The sequence below is a fragment of the Notechis scutatus genome, chromosome 1, assembly GCF_049901735.1.
Source record: "Notechis scutatus isolate UNSWTSFEM ecotype Mainland chromosome 1, rNotScu1.2, whole genome shotgun sequence".
Taxonomy (NCBI): domain Eukaryota; kingdom Metazoa; phylum Chordata; class Lepidosauria; order Squamata; family Elapidae; genus Notechis; species Notechis scutatus.
In genome coordinates, this window is record NC_142009.1 from 313,471,062 (window position 1) to 313,489,646 (window position 18,585).

At 36.1% G+C, this 18,585-nt stretch overlaps 1 protein-coding gene across 2 annotated transcripts in view; it reads left to right on the forward strand.

Moving 5' to 3' along the window:
* KCNH5 (potassium voltage-gated channel subfamily H member 5) overlaps positions 1-18,585 on the forward strand; it is a 219,131-nt gene that overhangs the window by 144,738 nt on the left and 55,808 nt on the right. For both annotated transcript variants that reach the window (XM_026670063.2, XM_087952312.1), the window contains exon 8: positions 11,570-11,769. In XM_026670063.2, coding sequence (XP_026525848.1) covers positions 11,570-11,769 — 200 coding nt within the window. The remainder of the gene's footprint in view (positions 1-11,569; positions 11,770-18,585) is intronic.

The window sequence follows — 18,585 nt, forward strand, 5'->3', positions numbered from 1 at the left end:
TTTGCTACTTCCATCCACGGTCAACAAAATGGAAAATCCAAGGAACATTTTTCCCTGGAGTTAAACATACGATGCTAAATCTGCTAACACTTTGCAAGCCTGTCATGAGAGTGACTGTGAATTTTCTTGATAAGACAAACTGTAATTTGCTTGAAAACTTTGAATCAGAAGAAAACGATAAATGGACCAGATTAGAGAACAGAAATGTCAGTGCAGAACATTTGCAAATTAAATATTAGCAATCCAATCTGTTTGGCGGCATAAATATTAATTCAATAGATCTTAATTTTATGGAGTTTAAAATTAAGGCCATAGTGCTCATTGATGCAGATAACATCCTACTTAGAATAATCTAACTGAAATCAATGAGGCTTAAGTTAATCATTCTTTACTGAAGGCTTATTGATTTCAGTGGATCAACTCTAATTAGGACACAAACAGCGTGGAGCCAGTTTTCAACTGCTCTTGCGGTAATGGTGTGGCTCTTGCTGTGAGATTGTTTGACTCTCAAATTTTCCTTCATCTTTTCTTCTAATTTCACAGATAGTACTCCATATATGTTCTTGGTTTCCATCTTACTTGCTTGGGAAAATCTTGAAGTTAAATTATTTTGTTTGAAACCAGCATTGGGCATATTGTGCTAAAAGATTTCCCACAATCCTTTGCATTATGCTTTGGTTTGGCAGACCCCCATGGGTGATTCAGTAGACAAGCTGATAAGGAAAAGATCATAGCAAGTAGGACATTTAAAAAGAGGAAAGGCAATATTACACACTTTCTCATTAAAGGAACCTATTAAATGTGTCCAAGTAATTGGTCTGTGTGTAATTTTTATTCCAAAAAGCAAAAAAAAGTTTCCTCAGAAACATATGTTTTCAAACTTTCCTGATTCATGATGCTCTTTAATGCCTTAGTAATGTTTCACAATGTCAAGTACCACTGTTTCCCTCAAAAAAATTAAAATTCCCCACAGTGTCCCTGTGACTTTGCTACAGGGCACAATTTAGGAAGCACAGCTTTTAAATGATTATTGTATAAATTTGTTCATGTGCTTTTCTTGAAAATAACAAAAGACAGTGATTTCCACAAAATATTTCCTATTTCCTTTCTGAAGAGCCAATTTAAAGTTGCTGAAATAGCAAAAAAATCTTTTTAATAGCCATTGATGTTACGACTACTTTGCAATTGATAAAACAACTCTAATTCTCTGTTCAAAAAGTAAACAGCTTAGGGCAGAGAACAGCTAAGTGGCCTGAAAGTTGGACCTTTAATCTGATTCAATCCAGTATGTTTACTCCTTTAATCCCAAAACTGAGTACTAATTACATAATTTGAACAGATGTGTAAAGGTTTTAATCAAATCAGACTTTTTTAAAAGCTCGCTATTAGAATGCAGGATTCTTAAGGCTTGTAATGGTTATTGTTCAATTCTGTGGAACCTTTAGATGTAAATTTAGGCCTTTCTGTCCATTTTGCTTGATTCCCTATATTAAAAAAGTGCAAATACTGAAGAGTAATTTTATTTCAAACAATGAACGACAAATTTGGCAACATGAGACTGCAAGTTAAATATCCATGAAGGATACATGGGAAGTACATGGGAAAATCCCAACCAACCAACCAACATATTTATTTATTTATTTATTTATTTATTTATTCATTTGTTTATTTATTTATTTATTTATTTATTTATTTATTTATTTATTTATTTATTTATTTATCTATCTATCTATCTATCTATCTATCTATCTATCTATCTATCTATCTATCTATCTATCTATCAATCATATGGCATATCAGACATGAACTAACAATACATATTAACATTTCATCTAAATTAGTAGAATACAATAAAATATAAATGTTAGAAAGATCTATGTTCAAATACCAATGTCTAGGCATCTAACCATTGAATTGCTTATATTTTTTTAAAAATTAAAAAAATCACATACTGGGCTGGTAAATGCCCTGAACTTACAGCTGGTCACAATGTGATCTACAGATTGATGTGGGACCCCCAGTCATACTGAGGGGAGGATACTATGCTCCATTTATACAGAGAGGCCTGGCAGATCCCATGTGAGGTGCAAATCCTATTCAGGATGGTCCATTGCTGATGTGGTAATTCAAAGCCATGCACCTTTTTTGCGGTTCATTTATATGTTGTGCAAGTGCCAGTGGGAGCTTCCTGAATTTGAGTCTTCCTGTTGATAAATGAGAAAGGTCAGCATGCACTGGTAGGAATTAACAAATATTAGATAACTTAGCAAATAATAACTAATAGGCTGTTTTGTGGATTCAGTAAAAGCAGCTTGAAGTAAGGCAGTAACATAATAAGTGAAGGTGTTAATCACAAGAATGCCACATAACCAAATAGCCACTGGAATTATTAGGTGGTTAAGAATAGTTATCTGCTAAAGCTGGGAACCAAGGATTTGTAGATAGCAGCTAAGGAAACTAATCACTTTAAGATATATTATAAAAGATTATTGTCTTACTAAAAACATCTATTGTGTAGGAAAATATTATTTCATTTATCTTGTCCCGTAATAGAATACCAAAATGGTATTAATCAAATCAATTAACAGATAATAAAATCAAGACATAATAATAACCAATAATGTTGGTTATAATGGAACATAGCCAATTAGACCTAGAATGGAAAAATGGCTTGTAAAGATGATGGAATTTGCAGGGATGTCTAAATTAACTTTTTTTGATCTGAGAAAAACGTCTACATTTATGGATGACTGGAAAACCCTTATAGACTTTTTTTTTTTTTTTTGCATAAATGGAGAAAATTTGTTTTTGATTTTTTGATGATTAGGAAAAAAATTGGTAATAGAAAGAACAGTTATATATTATAGTGCACTTATATTTGCTGAAGAGGAAATTGAAAGCTTCTTTCTATTTCCTTTCTCCCTCCCTCCTTTTCTGTATTAGCTTGTATTAGTTTTTACATGTTCTATAAGACTTTTAATTACATTTATTTAAAAAAACATAGCCAATTAAATGGAGGGATTCATTTGCCTATGCCAATAAAGAAGGTTTGTAACCCAACCCCTCTCCAGACTTTGTCCTTGGGCTTCCAATACCAACATTTGTCAATAAAATGAATTTTCACAGATGAAGGTAAATACCCTAGGATAACGGTCACGAATGAAGGCAAATATTCCAGGATAATGTTGTATGATCCAAACTTATTTTATTTATTTTTATTTATTTGATTTGTCAATTGCTTACAAGATAATAGGTATAAGTATAATCATGAGTAAGAATACGGGAAATAGGTACGAATAAATGGGGATAATAGGACAGGGATGGTAGGTAGACACGATTGTGCACTTATGCACGCCCCTTACAGACCTCTTTGGAATGAGGTGAGGTCAATAGTGGTTAGTCTGAGGTTAAAGGAGTGGGGGTTAGAGGATGTAACAACAGAGTCAGGTAGTGCATTCCAGGCATTGACCACTCTGTTGCTGAAGTCGTACTTTCTGCAAATAAATTTGGAGTGTTTTACATTGACTTTGTATCTGTTGTATGCTCTTGTATTGTTGCGGTTGAAGCTGAAGTAGTCATTGACTGGTAGGACATTGTAGCAGATTTTGTGTATCAAGCCTAGTGATATAGGGTATTCTCTTGTGAGAATTTGTCACCAGGACCAGCTCAGAAGACTAAACCTCTGTTCCCGGTAACTGACTCAGATTGGATCCTGCAAAATAAATGTTCTTTAGTGTAGTTTGGTCTATAGTTTAAATAAACGTCTTAGGTGGAGGGAATTTCCAACTGCAAATGTAATAAATAATTACATAAGGCATAAGAGATCAATTGATTTCTTTAGTAAAAAAAAACATGTAGCCCCCAGTTAAATTAAATTTAATTGTGAAAACTGACTGAATCTTGTAACATCCCCAGATTTATCAGTTCTGAATTTCCATGAATTTCTATGATTTAAGCATACAATCTCACAAAGGTCCTTCAGGTAAGACTGATAATATTTAGTTTAATTTAGTTTAGTTTTACTTTATTGTCATTGTACAAGGAAATCAAACACCATCTTCCGTGCACATCATGACCTTGACCATGAAAATAAACACAAACACACATCCTTCACCCTTCACACATTGAACCGGAAACCCCCGACACCACACCAACACTGCACTATACAGCAGAATTCAAAAGAGCTACTGCCCTGGGATAGAAGCTGTTTTTCAGCCTATTTGTCCTTGTTTTTATTATTCTGTACCATCTGCCAGATGGTAATAGTTCAAAAAAGGGTGCCCAGGATGAGATGGATCTTTGAGAATGTTTTGAACTTTCTTAAGACAGTGGGAGCTATAAAGCTCTTCCAAAGAGGGGAGAGGGCAACCAATGATCTTCTGGGCAATGACATTAACTCTCTGGAGTGCTTTCCTATCTGCCACTGTGCAATTGGCAAACCATACAGAGGTGCAGTATGTTAAAATGCTCTCTATGGTGCAGCGGTAGAAGGTCACCAGCAGTTTCTCATTCAGTTGTTGTTTTCTGAGAAGCCTCAAGTAGTATAATCTCTGCTGGGCCCTTTTGAACAGGGCTGCAATGTGGGCACCCCAGGTCAGGTCCTCTTTTAGGGTAACACCTAGAAACTTAAAACTGGCCACTTGCTCCACTCGGTCTCCACTGATAAGCAAGGGTTGGATGTCTGATCTGTTCCTTCTATAATCCACTATAAGCTCCTTGGTCTTATTGGTGTTGAGGACCAAGTTGTTGTCTCCACACCACGAAAGCAACTGGTCCACCTCATCTCAGTAGGCAGACTCATCCCCCCCAGAGATAAGTCCCACCACTGTTATATCATCTGCAAATTTAGCAATAGTATTACTAATGTGAGTGGGAATGCAGTCATGCACATAAAGAGTATAGAGTAAGGGACTCAACACATAACCCTGTAGTGTACCAGTGTTAAGAATAAGGGCTGAAGAGGTATGATTACCTAATCTGACCCTCTGTGAGCGGCCAGACAGGAAATCCATAATCCAAAGGCAGATTGAATTAGAAAGCCCAAGGTCCAGAAGTTTAGACACTAGTCTACGTGGAAGAATTGTGTTAAACGCAGAATTACAATCCACAAAAAGCATCCTCACATAGCCCTCCCGCTGTTCTAGATGAGTAAGAAATATTTTCAATGGTGTGAGATTTTGACTAATTAATATAGATCATATGATAACTAGTACTGCTGATTCAGTGAGTTCAGGAAATGTAGATCTGCTAAATTCATATTCAAATGTGAGCTGACCAACTTTCTTTCATATCTGTGGCTTTAGATAATACAAGGAGCACTGCAATATTTATATCTTTAACTCATGAAACATGACAAGTGGGTTGACAGAGAGAATGAAATTAGCATGCTGGTGTCAATTTAATATAAAGTGCATTAGTAAATTTAATGAGGAGAGACAAAAATGACAGTCACAAATGTTTTAAATTGGCTACAGTGATATATGGCCTCTGTCATTTTTGGATATTTATCTCCCCATTATTTTATTTTTATATGATCGAACAGACTTTGACCCAGGAGGTGGATTCATCTAGCATGCTGATTTGGCTACTGTATTAAAGCAATTTTTAGTTTGTGTTTCTAGTTCCAGATGTATAACCTAGTTAAATGAGCTGGTTTTGCATGGTATACTAAACTATAGATAGACTAATTAAGATTAGAATGTTATGGGAATGATAACAGTTGTGTCTTTGACAGATCTGCCTAAACTTATGTGAAATCAGCCACTATATTTAATAAAGACTTTATTCATATGTTTGCTTTGCTGTTTGTTTAAACATCAAGCTTAGAGACTCCCTTAATCATAATTTCCAATCCTAGGCAGATTACAGCAATAAAAAAAACAAGAACACAAAAAAACCCTCAATAGTACCAAAAAGTATTATTTTCACAAGTCCTAAAACCTAATACAAAGCTGTATAATACTACTTCAGCCTTCAATTTTAAGGTTTTACGAAAAACCCAGCAAGGTTGGCCAATAGGGACATATGGTGGAAGCATGTTTCAGAGGGCAGGATCTGACATAGATGACATTGCCTTACTGATGACACCAACAGTGAGCCGTCTTACTGGATGGACAGAAATAGCCAGAGAAAGACAGAACCAGAGGTATCCAGATTCCAAACCATAAAGATAGTTATTTATTTTTATTTATTTTTTATTTATTTATTTGATTTGCCAATTGTTTACAAGATAATAAGTATAAGTGTATACATAGTTGTGAATACATGAAATGGGTACATATAAGAAAAATAAAAGAATAAGAGAAACAATAGGACAGGGACGGTAGGCACGTTGGTGCGCTTATGCATGCCCCCTACAGACCTCTTAGGAAAGGGGTGAGGTCAATAGTAGACAGTCTCAGGTTAAAGTTTTTGGGGTTTGGGGAAGAAACTACAGAGTCAGGTAGAGTATTCCAGACATTGACCACTCTATTGCTGAAGTCGTATTTCCTGCAATCTAGTTTGGTGCGGTTAACTTTGAGTTTGTATCTATTGTGTGCTCTTGTGTTGTTATGGTTGAAGCTGAAGTATTCATTGACAGGTAGGACATTGCAATGTATGATTTTATATACCATGTTTAAGTCAGACCGAAGACGGCGTAATTCAAGGTTTTCTAGTTCTAGAATTTCAAGTCTTGTGGCATAAGGTATTCTACAACGAGTAGAGGAGTGGAGAACTCTTCTTGTGAAATATTTCTGGACTTTCTCAATTGTGCTAATATCAGATACGTAATGTGGGTTCCAGACTGATGAACTGTATTCGAGTATTGGTCTAGCAAATGTTTTGTATGCTCTGGTTAGTAGTGTGATATTACCAGAGAAAAAGCTACGTAGGATTAGGTTAACAACTCTTAATGCCTTTTTGGCTATGTAGTTGCAGTGGGCTCTAGCACTTAGATCATTAGAGGTGAGTATTCCAAGGTCCTTTACAGAGCTTGGGTCATCAACAAGATCTTGACTATTCAGCTTGTATTTTATTTTCTGATTTTTTTGCCAATATGTAAGACAGAGCATTTATTTGTTGAGATTTGAAGTTGCCATTTGTTTGACCATTCTGATACATAGTCAAGATCTTTTTGTAGGGTAGCAGTATTGTCTGTGGTATTGAACAGCTTTACATCATCAGCGAAGAGAACGCAATTGCTCTTAATATGATCACAGAGGTCATTTATGTAGAGTATGAAGAGAGTTGGTCCTAGAACACTGCCTTGGGGGACACCACTATTGACAGGTACTGGATTTGATAGGACGCTCCCAATTTTGACCATTTGTTGTCTGTTTGACAGGAATGCTTCTATCCAGTTATTCAGTTGTCCAGAGATACCATAGGATTTTACTTTTAGGAGTAGTTTGTCGTGTACCACTGAATCAAAGGCTTTACAGAAGTCTATGTAGATTGCGTCTATTATGTTATGTTATATTATGTTATGTTATGTGCATCACCAGCAACTTAGATGGCACCCAAAAGCCAAATGGCAACAGCTTAAAAATTATAGTTATTACATGAATAAACTAAGAAAGACCAATTATCATTTGGTGTAGCTGTAGCTTCCAAGTAGTCTTTTAGGGCAGTTCCTTGTAGTGTAGTCATTGGAAAGCTAGGGGACTAAATTATGAATGGCCTCACTGGGAATGGCCTCACCTAGTGACCTTAAAGCAGGGTCAGGGCTTTTGTCTCCCCCACCAATAGCAGCTAGAACTGATCATGAAGGAAGTACCTCAGGCAGTCCATGATTAGTGAAATCTCAACCTACTAAGAATTCAAGCAGGACTAGGAATGTTGCAACACTCCATCCCTGTCCTACTACAGGTCATCGACAAGTGAAATCAATGCTGCTTCTGAATTATAGCCAAGCTGGAAAAGATCCAGGAGTTATAAAAGATGTTTAGGAGATGTTAAAGACTGTTGCATGCATCTAATCTGTTGGTTTTTCTGCACTTGGTTCCTATTAATGATATCCCAAGAATGCAATATTTAGATGCAAAAGTAGAAGATGTGGGGAATAGAGGAGACAACTTTTATTTGTCTAAAGTGGTGGCAGTTCTTGGAAAATTACATTTCCAAGGGATCAATTGCAATTAACATACCCCATGCAGCACATAAAATTTTGAAGAGAGAGGAGAAGAAAAACTCAGTATTTTGGACAAAGGTGAAGTTTATATATCTGAAAAATAGCTCACTTTATTTCCCAGATGATTCAGTCTAAGATGAAGAAACTTTCTTGTAATGTTCTTCTTTCCCCTGAAGTCCTGGTGAACCCTGGGAATTCAGGTAGCATGACCCTCAGATAACTGTCTTTTGTGATCTAGTGGCTGCTTCTAAGATAAGATAAGAATAAAAATTCTTTATTGGCCAAGTGTGATTGGACACACAAGGAATTTGTCTTCAGTGCATAAGCTCTTAGTCTACATAAAAATACATTCATAAAGAATCATAAGATGCAATGCTTAGTGATAGTCATAGGATACTAAATAAGCAATCAAAATCATACTAAGAAACTAAATAAAACAATATAAATCATAAAGATACAAGCAACAAGGTTATAAGTCATAAGTCATAGTCATAAGTGGGAGGAGATAAGTAATAGGAAGGATGAGAAGAAGAACAGTAATACAGCCTTACTAAATACTTTGACAGTGTTGTGGGAAATAGTTGTTTAGCAGAGTGATGGCATGTGGGGGGAAAAACTGTCCTTGTGTCTAGTTGTTCTGGTGTGCAATGCTCTATAACCTTGTTTTGAGGGTAGAAGTTGAAACAATTTATGTCCAGGATGTGAGGGCTGTGAGCCAAGAAAAAATCCATTTCTTGCCAGTTCAAATGCAGAAATTATAATGATAAGATGACAAAAAAGAATGTGTTTCACTTGTCTTTTTGTGTCTCTCAAGCTTTATATCCAACAATACTTTAATATAGGTAGTCCTTGACTTATGACCATAATTGAGTCTTCATTTACAATCCTAAGTCATGCTGCTGATTAATAGCATTTAGCAATAGCGCTTAGATTTACATATCTCTTCACAGTGCTTTACAGCCCTCCTTAAATGGTTTACAGAGTCAGCATATTGCCCCCAACAATGTCGGTCCTTATTTTACCCACCTCGGAAGGATGGAAGGCTGAGTCAACTTTGAGCCTGGTGAGATTCGAACTGCCAAATTGCAGGCAGCCAGCAGGTAGCGGAAGTAGCCTGTAATACTGCATTCTAACCACTGTGCCACCACACTTCATGGACAGGAGTGGGATGCTACTGATTCGGCCTGGTTCTATAGAACCGGTAGCTGTGAAGAGCAGCTGACACCGAACCGGTTCGGTGTTTGGCCCACCTGCCTGCCCGGGCTCTAAGCTGTCCTTTATTCCCTTTTTTTCTCTCCTCAGCTGCTTTGCGCAGCACAGCTGAGATTGAAAAAGCAGGAAACAAGAGGATTTTCAAATGCTGCGCACCTGTGCGCAGCGCTTGTCAGCTATCCAGGCAGCACAGCTGATGATTTTTTGCAAACACTGCACACACGTGTGTTATGATTGTCCACAGTTTGGAGAACCAGCAAATTGCTCCACTGGCTGGCCCCGCCTCTCCCCACCCACTCACTCCTTACCTGGCATGTGAGCCATCCAACTTGCCTGGTTTGGTAAGTTGCTATTTTTCTTTTTTTTTTTCCCCTGACCATCAACTGTTCTGCTCTGCCGGGAGATTTAGATTAGCTAGAAAACAGGAAATCCTTGAATTTCTTGCTTTCTAGCTAATCTAAAAGCAGAGCTGAACCTTAGGACTGAAGCTTTTCAGTGCAGTCTCAGGTAGCCGATTGCAGATAGATAGATCTCTAAGTGAATCTGTGATTCTGTGAGCAACTCAATCTGCCTGCCTGCTTTGCCTGCTTTTGAGTAAAAGTTGCTCTTTTTTATAAATAAAAAAAATATTTACATACATGGTGTTGTGAGTTAATTTTGTGAGTTAATTTTATGAGTTTTTGCAAATTTTATGAATCTGCTTAGCAAATTTTATGTGACAGACTCAGGTAGCCTGTGATTCTGTGAGCAACTCAATCTGCCTTCCTGCTTTGCCTGCTTTTGAGTAAAAGTTGCTCTTTTTTATAAAAAAAAGAAATATTTACATAAATATTGATAATATTTACATACAAGCCATGCCCACCCAGTCACATGACCACCAACCCACACCCATAAATTAGGCCACACGCACAGAACTGGTTGTTAAGAAATTTGAATCCCATCCCATCATGGAGGTCATGAACAGGTCATTATGTTATCACATTCAATTTTACAACCTTTTTCCAAGAGTCATTAAGAGTAATTAATTTGGTGGTTGTATAGCAAATGCTGTGTTTGTTAAGTGAATTCTGCAGTTGTTAAGTGAACTCATTGTTTGCTATGGATTTTTGTTGTTGTCAGAAACTAGAAGTAAATGCTGTTTTCAGGAAAAAATGTAAATCGAGGTCATCTGATTGTGGGATGCTGCAAATGGCTGTAAATGTGGGCTGGCTGCCAAGTGCCCCAAATGCAGTCACATGACCATTAGGAGGGAGGCCATTGGATCTTTGAATTCAAATCATAAGTACTTTTTGAGGAGGTCTGCCATAACTCAAATGATTGTTAAGTGAACAGTCATAAATTGATGCCTACCTGAAACCCTGATGACAGGGACCTCTAAATCAATGAACTTCCTAATCTGAAATGATAATGATATTACTTTTACAATATTAGAATATAACAGTCTGTTCAATTAAACAATGTCATTATTTAAAGGAGAGATCATAGATATGTAAAGTAGTTCAATATGTAACTTCAAACATGGTTGGTTAAATTCGGATTTTATTTTCATATCATTTACTTGTAACACATGTAAGTTCACTTCAGTGGTAAAATATTTATAATAAACTATTCACTGTACCTTCCTGTATGACAGGTAGAGGGAGGAGGTGAGAAGGAATAATAATATTAATAATAAACCAGAAAGATTGGCACAAGTAGCCAGTGATGTCAAAATAACTCTTCTTCTGACCTGAAGTTCCAGAAAATCGAATATCACCTCAGAATGAAAAGCCAGTGTAAATGGCAGGTAGCTCCAATTTGGACTGAGAAATTTTGTTACTTGTTCTGCTTTACCATATTTATCTGTTTCTACCACTGAATGAGCAATCCCCATTATGTTATCCCACTGATCTGAACATCATTTACTTCTGTCTTAGCCTATCAGATCTAAGTCCTTGGCCTGCCAAGCTCTATCTTTTAGGTCTCATTCTATCTGTCAGGATTTGAGTGCTATAGAATATCTGATGGCTCTGTTGCGAACTTGTGGCACTCTAAATAACTTTCCTCATGTGTTTTCTTAATTTACTATCTCCACTTGCATCTTGCTCCAGAATTGCCATTAATATATTTCCCTAGCTCAGCACAGCATCAAATTGACTGCAACCAAAATGTTTGATGAAACAATGAAGGAAGCTTTAGCATTGATTAAACTACTGGCAGTTTGTGTCTCTTTGCTGGTTTTTAATTACTCTTTTGGATCTCTTCCAGCTCTTCTTTATGCAACTATTTTTGGAAACGTCACTACAATTTTCCAACAAATGTACGCCAACACCAATCGCTACCATGAGATGTTGAACAATGTGAGGGATTTCTTAAAGTTATACCAAGTCCCCAAAGGCCTTAGTGAACGTGTCATGGATTATATTGTCTCCACATGGTCAATGTCTAAAGGGATCGATACAGAGAAGGTACGAATGTGTGAGTGAAACTCCAGGGGTAGAACATTTGAACATTAGATAATATACTAAACACAAAGGGAATGATGTAAACATGCAATTTTCATTTCTATTCTTGAAATCGTTTTATTATGATGAATGCATGACTCAAAAACAAGGGGCTGAAATAGAAAAATAGAGTTTAGAAGCAATACAAGGCATTTAAAATAGCATTGGATTCTTATGGTGTTGCTGCTCATGGGTGATGCAATTCAAAGATGGTTTGACTGACTCATACAGACAGACCAGATTCATGAAGCAAAGTGGCAGAGAGTGACACCCTACAGTACATATGGGAGCAGCTCCCTGCCTTGTTTTAATCACTTCTTTGGCCCTTCATGTATCTTCTGCATATTTGCCTCAAAGTGAAAATGTAGACAAGAATGAGTAGCCTTGCATCAACATTCACAAACCCAAAGATATCATCTTTAGCACTTTGCTTTTACCCTGAAACTGATTCTGCCATCTCATAGATAGAAGATAGATAGAATTCTTTATTGGCCAAGTGTGATTGGACACACAAGGAATTTGTCTTGGTGCATATGCTCTCAGTCTACATAAAAGAAAAGATATATTCATCAAGAGTCAAGAATCATAAGGTACAACACTTAATAATAGTCATAGGGTACAATAAGCAATCAAATCATACTAGGAAACAGTCAATAAAAATCGTTAGGATACAAGCGACAAGGTTACAGCCATATAGTCATAAATGGGAGGAGATGGGTGAAAGGAACAATGGGAGGATTAATAGTAATAGTAATGCAGACTTAGTAAATAGTTGGACAGTGTTGAGAGAATTATTTGTTTAGCAGAGTGATGGCATTCGGGAAAAAAAAGTTCTTGTGTCTCGTTGTTCTGGTGTGCAGTGCTCTATAGCGTCGTTTTGAGGGTATGAGTGATTTGTACAAACTTGCTCTGGTTTTTCATCTTTGATTCCCAAGTTCTTCCATCAGAAAATTGATTCACACTACCAGTATCAGGTACTCAATACCATCAATCCTACACAGTTACAGACTACAATTTTCTTTCAGACTTTTCCTGGGAACATGGAGAGATGAAGCATGGGATGAACAGGACCAAAATACATATTTGTTTAGCCTTTTCCATAACTTCTTTGCTATAAAATTCTTTTGCATAACTTTTCCTTCAAGCATTCTATCTCAATTACTGGCGATAGCTATGTGATGCTTCTGGCTGTTCATGGTTTTTGTAAATTCGTATAGTATGCATTCTGTGTGGCATTTCCATTCATTCACTATGCCTTCCCAAAGTCATTGCATGAAGCAAATATAATTGCTTATTCTTTCTCCATAGCTGCATAGGAAAAGTAATGCAATGCAATATTTAGCCGGAATTTGTTTTAGTGAGCCATGAAAACAAGTCCTGTTACTTTCACAGCCAATCTCTATTTCAAAAGTAAGCTCATTCTTTACAGTGAAATTCATTACATTACAGTATTATCCAATGCTGCTTCAGATAATACATTTCAGCAGCACATTGCTCAGTTATTAGAAATTTAATTCCATACTTTACAGTTCAAATAATAAAAGGATCAGGGAGCAATGACATGTGCCTTCAATAGAGAAAAAAAATCTATATTTAAACTTTTTGTAATAGGGTTCCTATGGTGACAGAAAAATGATAATCAGAAATGTGAGAGTTTAAAAATAACTGTTGGCCAATAAAAGGTAGATCTTAAAATAGTTTACGTATATTTATCCATAAGGAAACAAATAAAATTTTATGAAAAAATAATTATACCTTTAGGGTTACACTAAATCAGAAGTAAGCAAACTGTTCTAAATGAAGTGCTACATTCAAGTTTTGTTTAAAACACCAACGGTTACACTCTGAAAAATGAAATAGGCAATGAAAAGTGTAACCTTGTAAAAAAATATAAGAGTTTTGTCCAAGACTTGTGGTATTGCTTTTTAGTTTGATAAATGAATACATAATAATTATTTAGTATGGAGTCTATGCTTGATTCTCTTTGTTTGGTTTTAGTACAATATATCTTGTGAATCATATCATAGATGATTTTCCACATCTGTGATTCTGTCATGGAAAATGGAGTACCATACAAAAGATGAATAAACAGCTTTCTAATACCTTTTTGCAAATAATAGCAGCAATGTCTTGGGTGTATGGTTGGGTGTGTGTATATGTAAAAGAGAAAGAGTGATTTGGATTTAGGTGTGAATACATGGGGTGGTAAATTAATCTTCCATTCTCTATTGTTTCCCAATTTAATTGTACTTAGTCAGATCTTGTACCTCATGACTAATCATACTTAGTCATGAGGTACAAGATCTGGAAAATCTATTATTTTACAATGAACTGTTTAGTTAGCTGCTATAATCAAAGCAATCTACTGTAACAAGATTTCTAAGATAAGACATAATATCTTCAATTCCTGGATTTTTTTTTACTAGATTCTCCAATTACCAGAAAATAAATTATTGTTTTATGGCAGTTCAACTAAATCAATAGAAACACATTCCCGAGTTCCTATCTTGGGAATCTTTACTTAAAAGAAAAAATAAAGATCACAGACAGCGTAAAAGACCTCTGTTTGAATAGATCTTCATACTGTTGTTGATGACCAATTAGATCTTGGACAACAATCATGGAGGCTGAGTCTAGCTTACAGTTCCTGGGCCATCCGAGGAAGCTCCTTACATAATTGGTGACCATAATTTGTGGTCTTTTTTTTTTGTAGTAGCTATAGAGGACAATTTTATCAATACTTGAACAATTTTGTAGTTTTTAGTTCAATAAATTTGCCAAAATAAAATTATCATTTTATATCTGAACTTTTCAGAGCTTTGCATTTGAGCTTTCTGCCTCATCTTTTTACTTAAGTTATTACGATATGGTTTTCTACTATCAGATCTTGAAGTTTACTTTCTCTGCAATGTTTTGTAAAATGAAGGCACATGCATGCATATATATGTTATGCATGCAATGTGTATATTTGTGGAAAATATGGAAAACTATTATGAAAAATTGGTTGCTATAAATATGTGTTCTATATTAGGCAAGCACATATTAAATAGCTGCAGGCTGATAAAAATGATTAGAATAAATTGGAGATGTGAAAAGTTAAAAGCTGAGAGTAATGGGTACATTTTTGTTTTATGTCTTAAGTTCTCTATTTTTCATATTGAGTTTCTCAGGGAATATGGTAGTTAATTGATGGGAAAAGAGTCTGAATCCAATGAAAGGGGATTAAATGTTTTTGGTATCAGGCAAGAGTCTCTAACTGCTTCAGATGGACTTTGAAGTTCCTAAAATAATGTTCATCTAGTCAAGCAATTATTGTAGATACCACATCTATTTTCTAATAACACTCCAATATTTGCTTCTTTTCTATTTATTTTAATGTTTGGATCCTACCCAGAACAACCAGGACATAGATCAAAATAAAATTATTTATCATTAAATAAAATCTTAAGAAGGCCATTTGTGGTGCATACATTTCCCACTTTGCCACAAAGTAAATCATTTTTACACCAAACCAGCATAGAAGGTTAAGCTGTGAAATAGTAGATTGCCAAATATCATCTAATAAGCTTCATGGAAGATCCAAGACAGCAGTCAATCTGTATTTCCATCTAAATATTTATTTGTCAACCACAATTAGTCTGAAAAGTTGAACTGCAAAGACATATCCATTCCAGACACCATCCTGAATGTGGTGAATTTAAGGTTTTTTTTAACCCAACCTTATCTTAAGAGCCGGTTTAGTCTAGTGGTCAAGGCACCAGGTTAGAAGGTAGGAGGTTGTGAGATCAAGTCCTGCCCTAGTTATTAAGGTCAGTTTAGTGATCTTGGGCCAGTCACTCACTCTTAGCTTAACTCACCTCACAGGGATGTTGTTGTACAGAAGATAGGAGAAGGAAGGTGTGTTGGATATGTTTGCTGCTTTAAGTTATTTGTAAAATAATAAAGTTTATTTGTAAAAAATAATAACAGTGAGATATAAGTAAAATAAAAATAAAAATAAATTAAAATTCCTGAAATAATCCACCAAAACCTGGCAAAGTAGCCAAACATGCTTTTCAAATAACATCTCTTAAATGGCTATAAGAATATTTACTATATTCTCAATTCAGTTAAAACACTTTCCTTGGATATGAACTTCTTAACTTTAATTGAAACACACTTGGCAGCAAGTGAAATATTAATAGGCAACATCTCTAACTATGGAAAAATAGGTCATAACAGAGAACTGAGAACTCTGTGTGCTCAGATGAGAGTAACAATTAAGGTAAGAAAAAAATAGCTGTGTGCTTTTTTATTTGTTTGTTTGTCAAACATGTACAATATAACAAGTATAGGTATGAACATAAACATGAACAAAGGAAATAAATACAAATAAACGGGGACAGCAAGCGCACACTGGTGTGCTTATGCACGCCCCCTTTAAGGACCTCTTAAGAATGGGGTGAGATCCATGGTAGACAGTTTGAGATTGAAGCTGTGAGGGTTTGAGGCTGTAACAACAAAGTCAGATAGAGCATTCCAGGCATTGACCACTCTGTTGCTGAAGTCATATTTTCTGCAATTGAGTTGGAAGCGCTTTACCTTGAGTTTGTATTGATTGTTTGCCCATGTATTATTGTGGTTGAAGCTGAAGAAGTCATTGACAGGTAAAATGTTGCAGCAGACAATTTTTTGTACTATGCTTAGATCAGACCGTAGGCAGTGCAGTTCCAGATTGTCCAAGTCCAAAATTTCAAGCCTGGAAGCATAAGGAATTCTGTTGAATTTTTGATTACAGTTGGGTTATAGTGATAGAAAGGTCTAGAGAAAGGAATTATGGAGCAGCTTGCCTATAATGGTTATCTGATTGGACCACATTTACTATAGTCCTCCCTTGATGGATTTCCATGGATGGAAGGAAGGGAGGGAGAGAGGGAGGGAGGGAGGAAAGACAAAGAGAACATTAGTGCTTTTGTGTGGCTTTTTTAAAAAGAGGAAAAGACAAGACAGAACTATTGTTTCCTTGTGGCCAAAGTGGAAGAATGAGTTGTAATCCCAGAAAGAGATTTTTTTTTAAGGAGGCTTCATTTGCAGCCACCCATGGGAGATAAGCAGCTTGAGGTTGCAATGTGAAAAGGCCTTTTTTTGTAGTAGAAAATTAGTTGTCTTCCTTTTGGGATGCAGGTGACAAAGGACAATGTTATACTGTTCTGTCCTCAAGAAATTATCAGTGGCCTGTATTGGAACACAGGCAAGTTGATTGTGTGGATCAGCCCTTTTTTACCTGGTAAGCAATTTACCATTTTTTTAGTGCAGCCATAGACCTGATGTTATTACCTCCAGGATGGGCATGGAGTGTGTGTGTGCATGCAGTGTTTCCAGGCAGAGATCAGGTTCTTCCATCATTTAACCTAAGGGATGGACAAACCTGTCAATTCCATTTTTCATGTCTCATTTACTATTTAAACATTTTGTTCAGTTCAGATTCTTTGTCAATTTATGAATTTGATAATCAAAGATCTTCATATTTGTATCAATGTTCTTCAGTAGTCCAATGTATGCATTTTTGTTCATACTTTTTTGAATATGCAGACGTTGGAAAGCAGTTTTCCCTCTAATGTTTTTTTGTCCATTTGTTCTAAGTATGTATTTTTTTCAACAGGAAATCTTCTTTCCTTTTTCAATAGGAAGCCTTCCTTCCTTCTATTGTAGATCGTTTTATTTTTCTAACCATATGACAATATTTGTGGATCTTGGTATGTCTCACTATTCTTTTATAGTTTAGGGAGAAGCAACTCTAGTAAAAAATTGAAGCTTTATATAAAATCTATTAAAAATTAAATGAAATCAATGTCATATGCTTTCCAAACTGTCATTACCAAGGAAACAATTAGAAAACCATGGCAGTTAGGAATGGATTTTTCCTTAAATTAGTGCAACTATAATTTCAAAAAAAAAAGAGCATGATTCCTTGTAAATACAAAACATTTCTATTAAACTCAGCAGTTTCAGCTACTTTATGGTACTTGCATTCTGGTCCCACAAACCTTTATCAACATAAAAGACCTGGTTTTTTTTCAAATGAGAAACCACAATTCTTTTAACAAGAACCAATACTTTAGAAGAGTTTTGTTTGCTTGCGGTCATGCCTAAACCACATACTAAAAGAGAAATGGCTCTTTTTATAGCCTTGCATTTAAAGCAGCCAGTTTCATAAAATGAAAGAAGTCTGCAAAGCTTTAGAAGGATTTGTATGATCTTAAATGTACAGCTTGCTTGCTTACTTGACTTGTGGAGGTGAAATGGATTCCCCTGGAAGGAAGAATTATCAGACAGCATGCTTGATACATTGGGGTGGACCGTGGATAACATTTATCCAGCAACTAATTAGTTTTGTAGCAATTCCAGCCTCATATATTCATGAAACCACTGGAGAGAGAAACAGAGCAGTACTGGATCAATCCATATGACCCTGCAAGGTATACATTCAAAACCAATGTCAGTGGTTAGCTCCTGTGCTCTGTGTATCTCTCAGACTGACTGGGAATCGAAGCAGAATTTGCTGAGATTAATTTGAAATACATACCTCCATATCGATGGTGGATTGTGTTCTGTACAGTCATTTACATACTCGCAAGCCCCGCGTTGCGATTGGCTAAAGCGCGCGGCGACCGGATTGGTCAAGCGAGCCGCACTGATTGGCCCGTTGCGAATCCCCCGCAATTGGTGGAAACTAATCGTGGGAGATTCGAAGCGGTGCCATTGGCCGCGGCCGCCGCGGCTTGGGAATAAAAAGCCGCA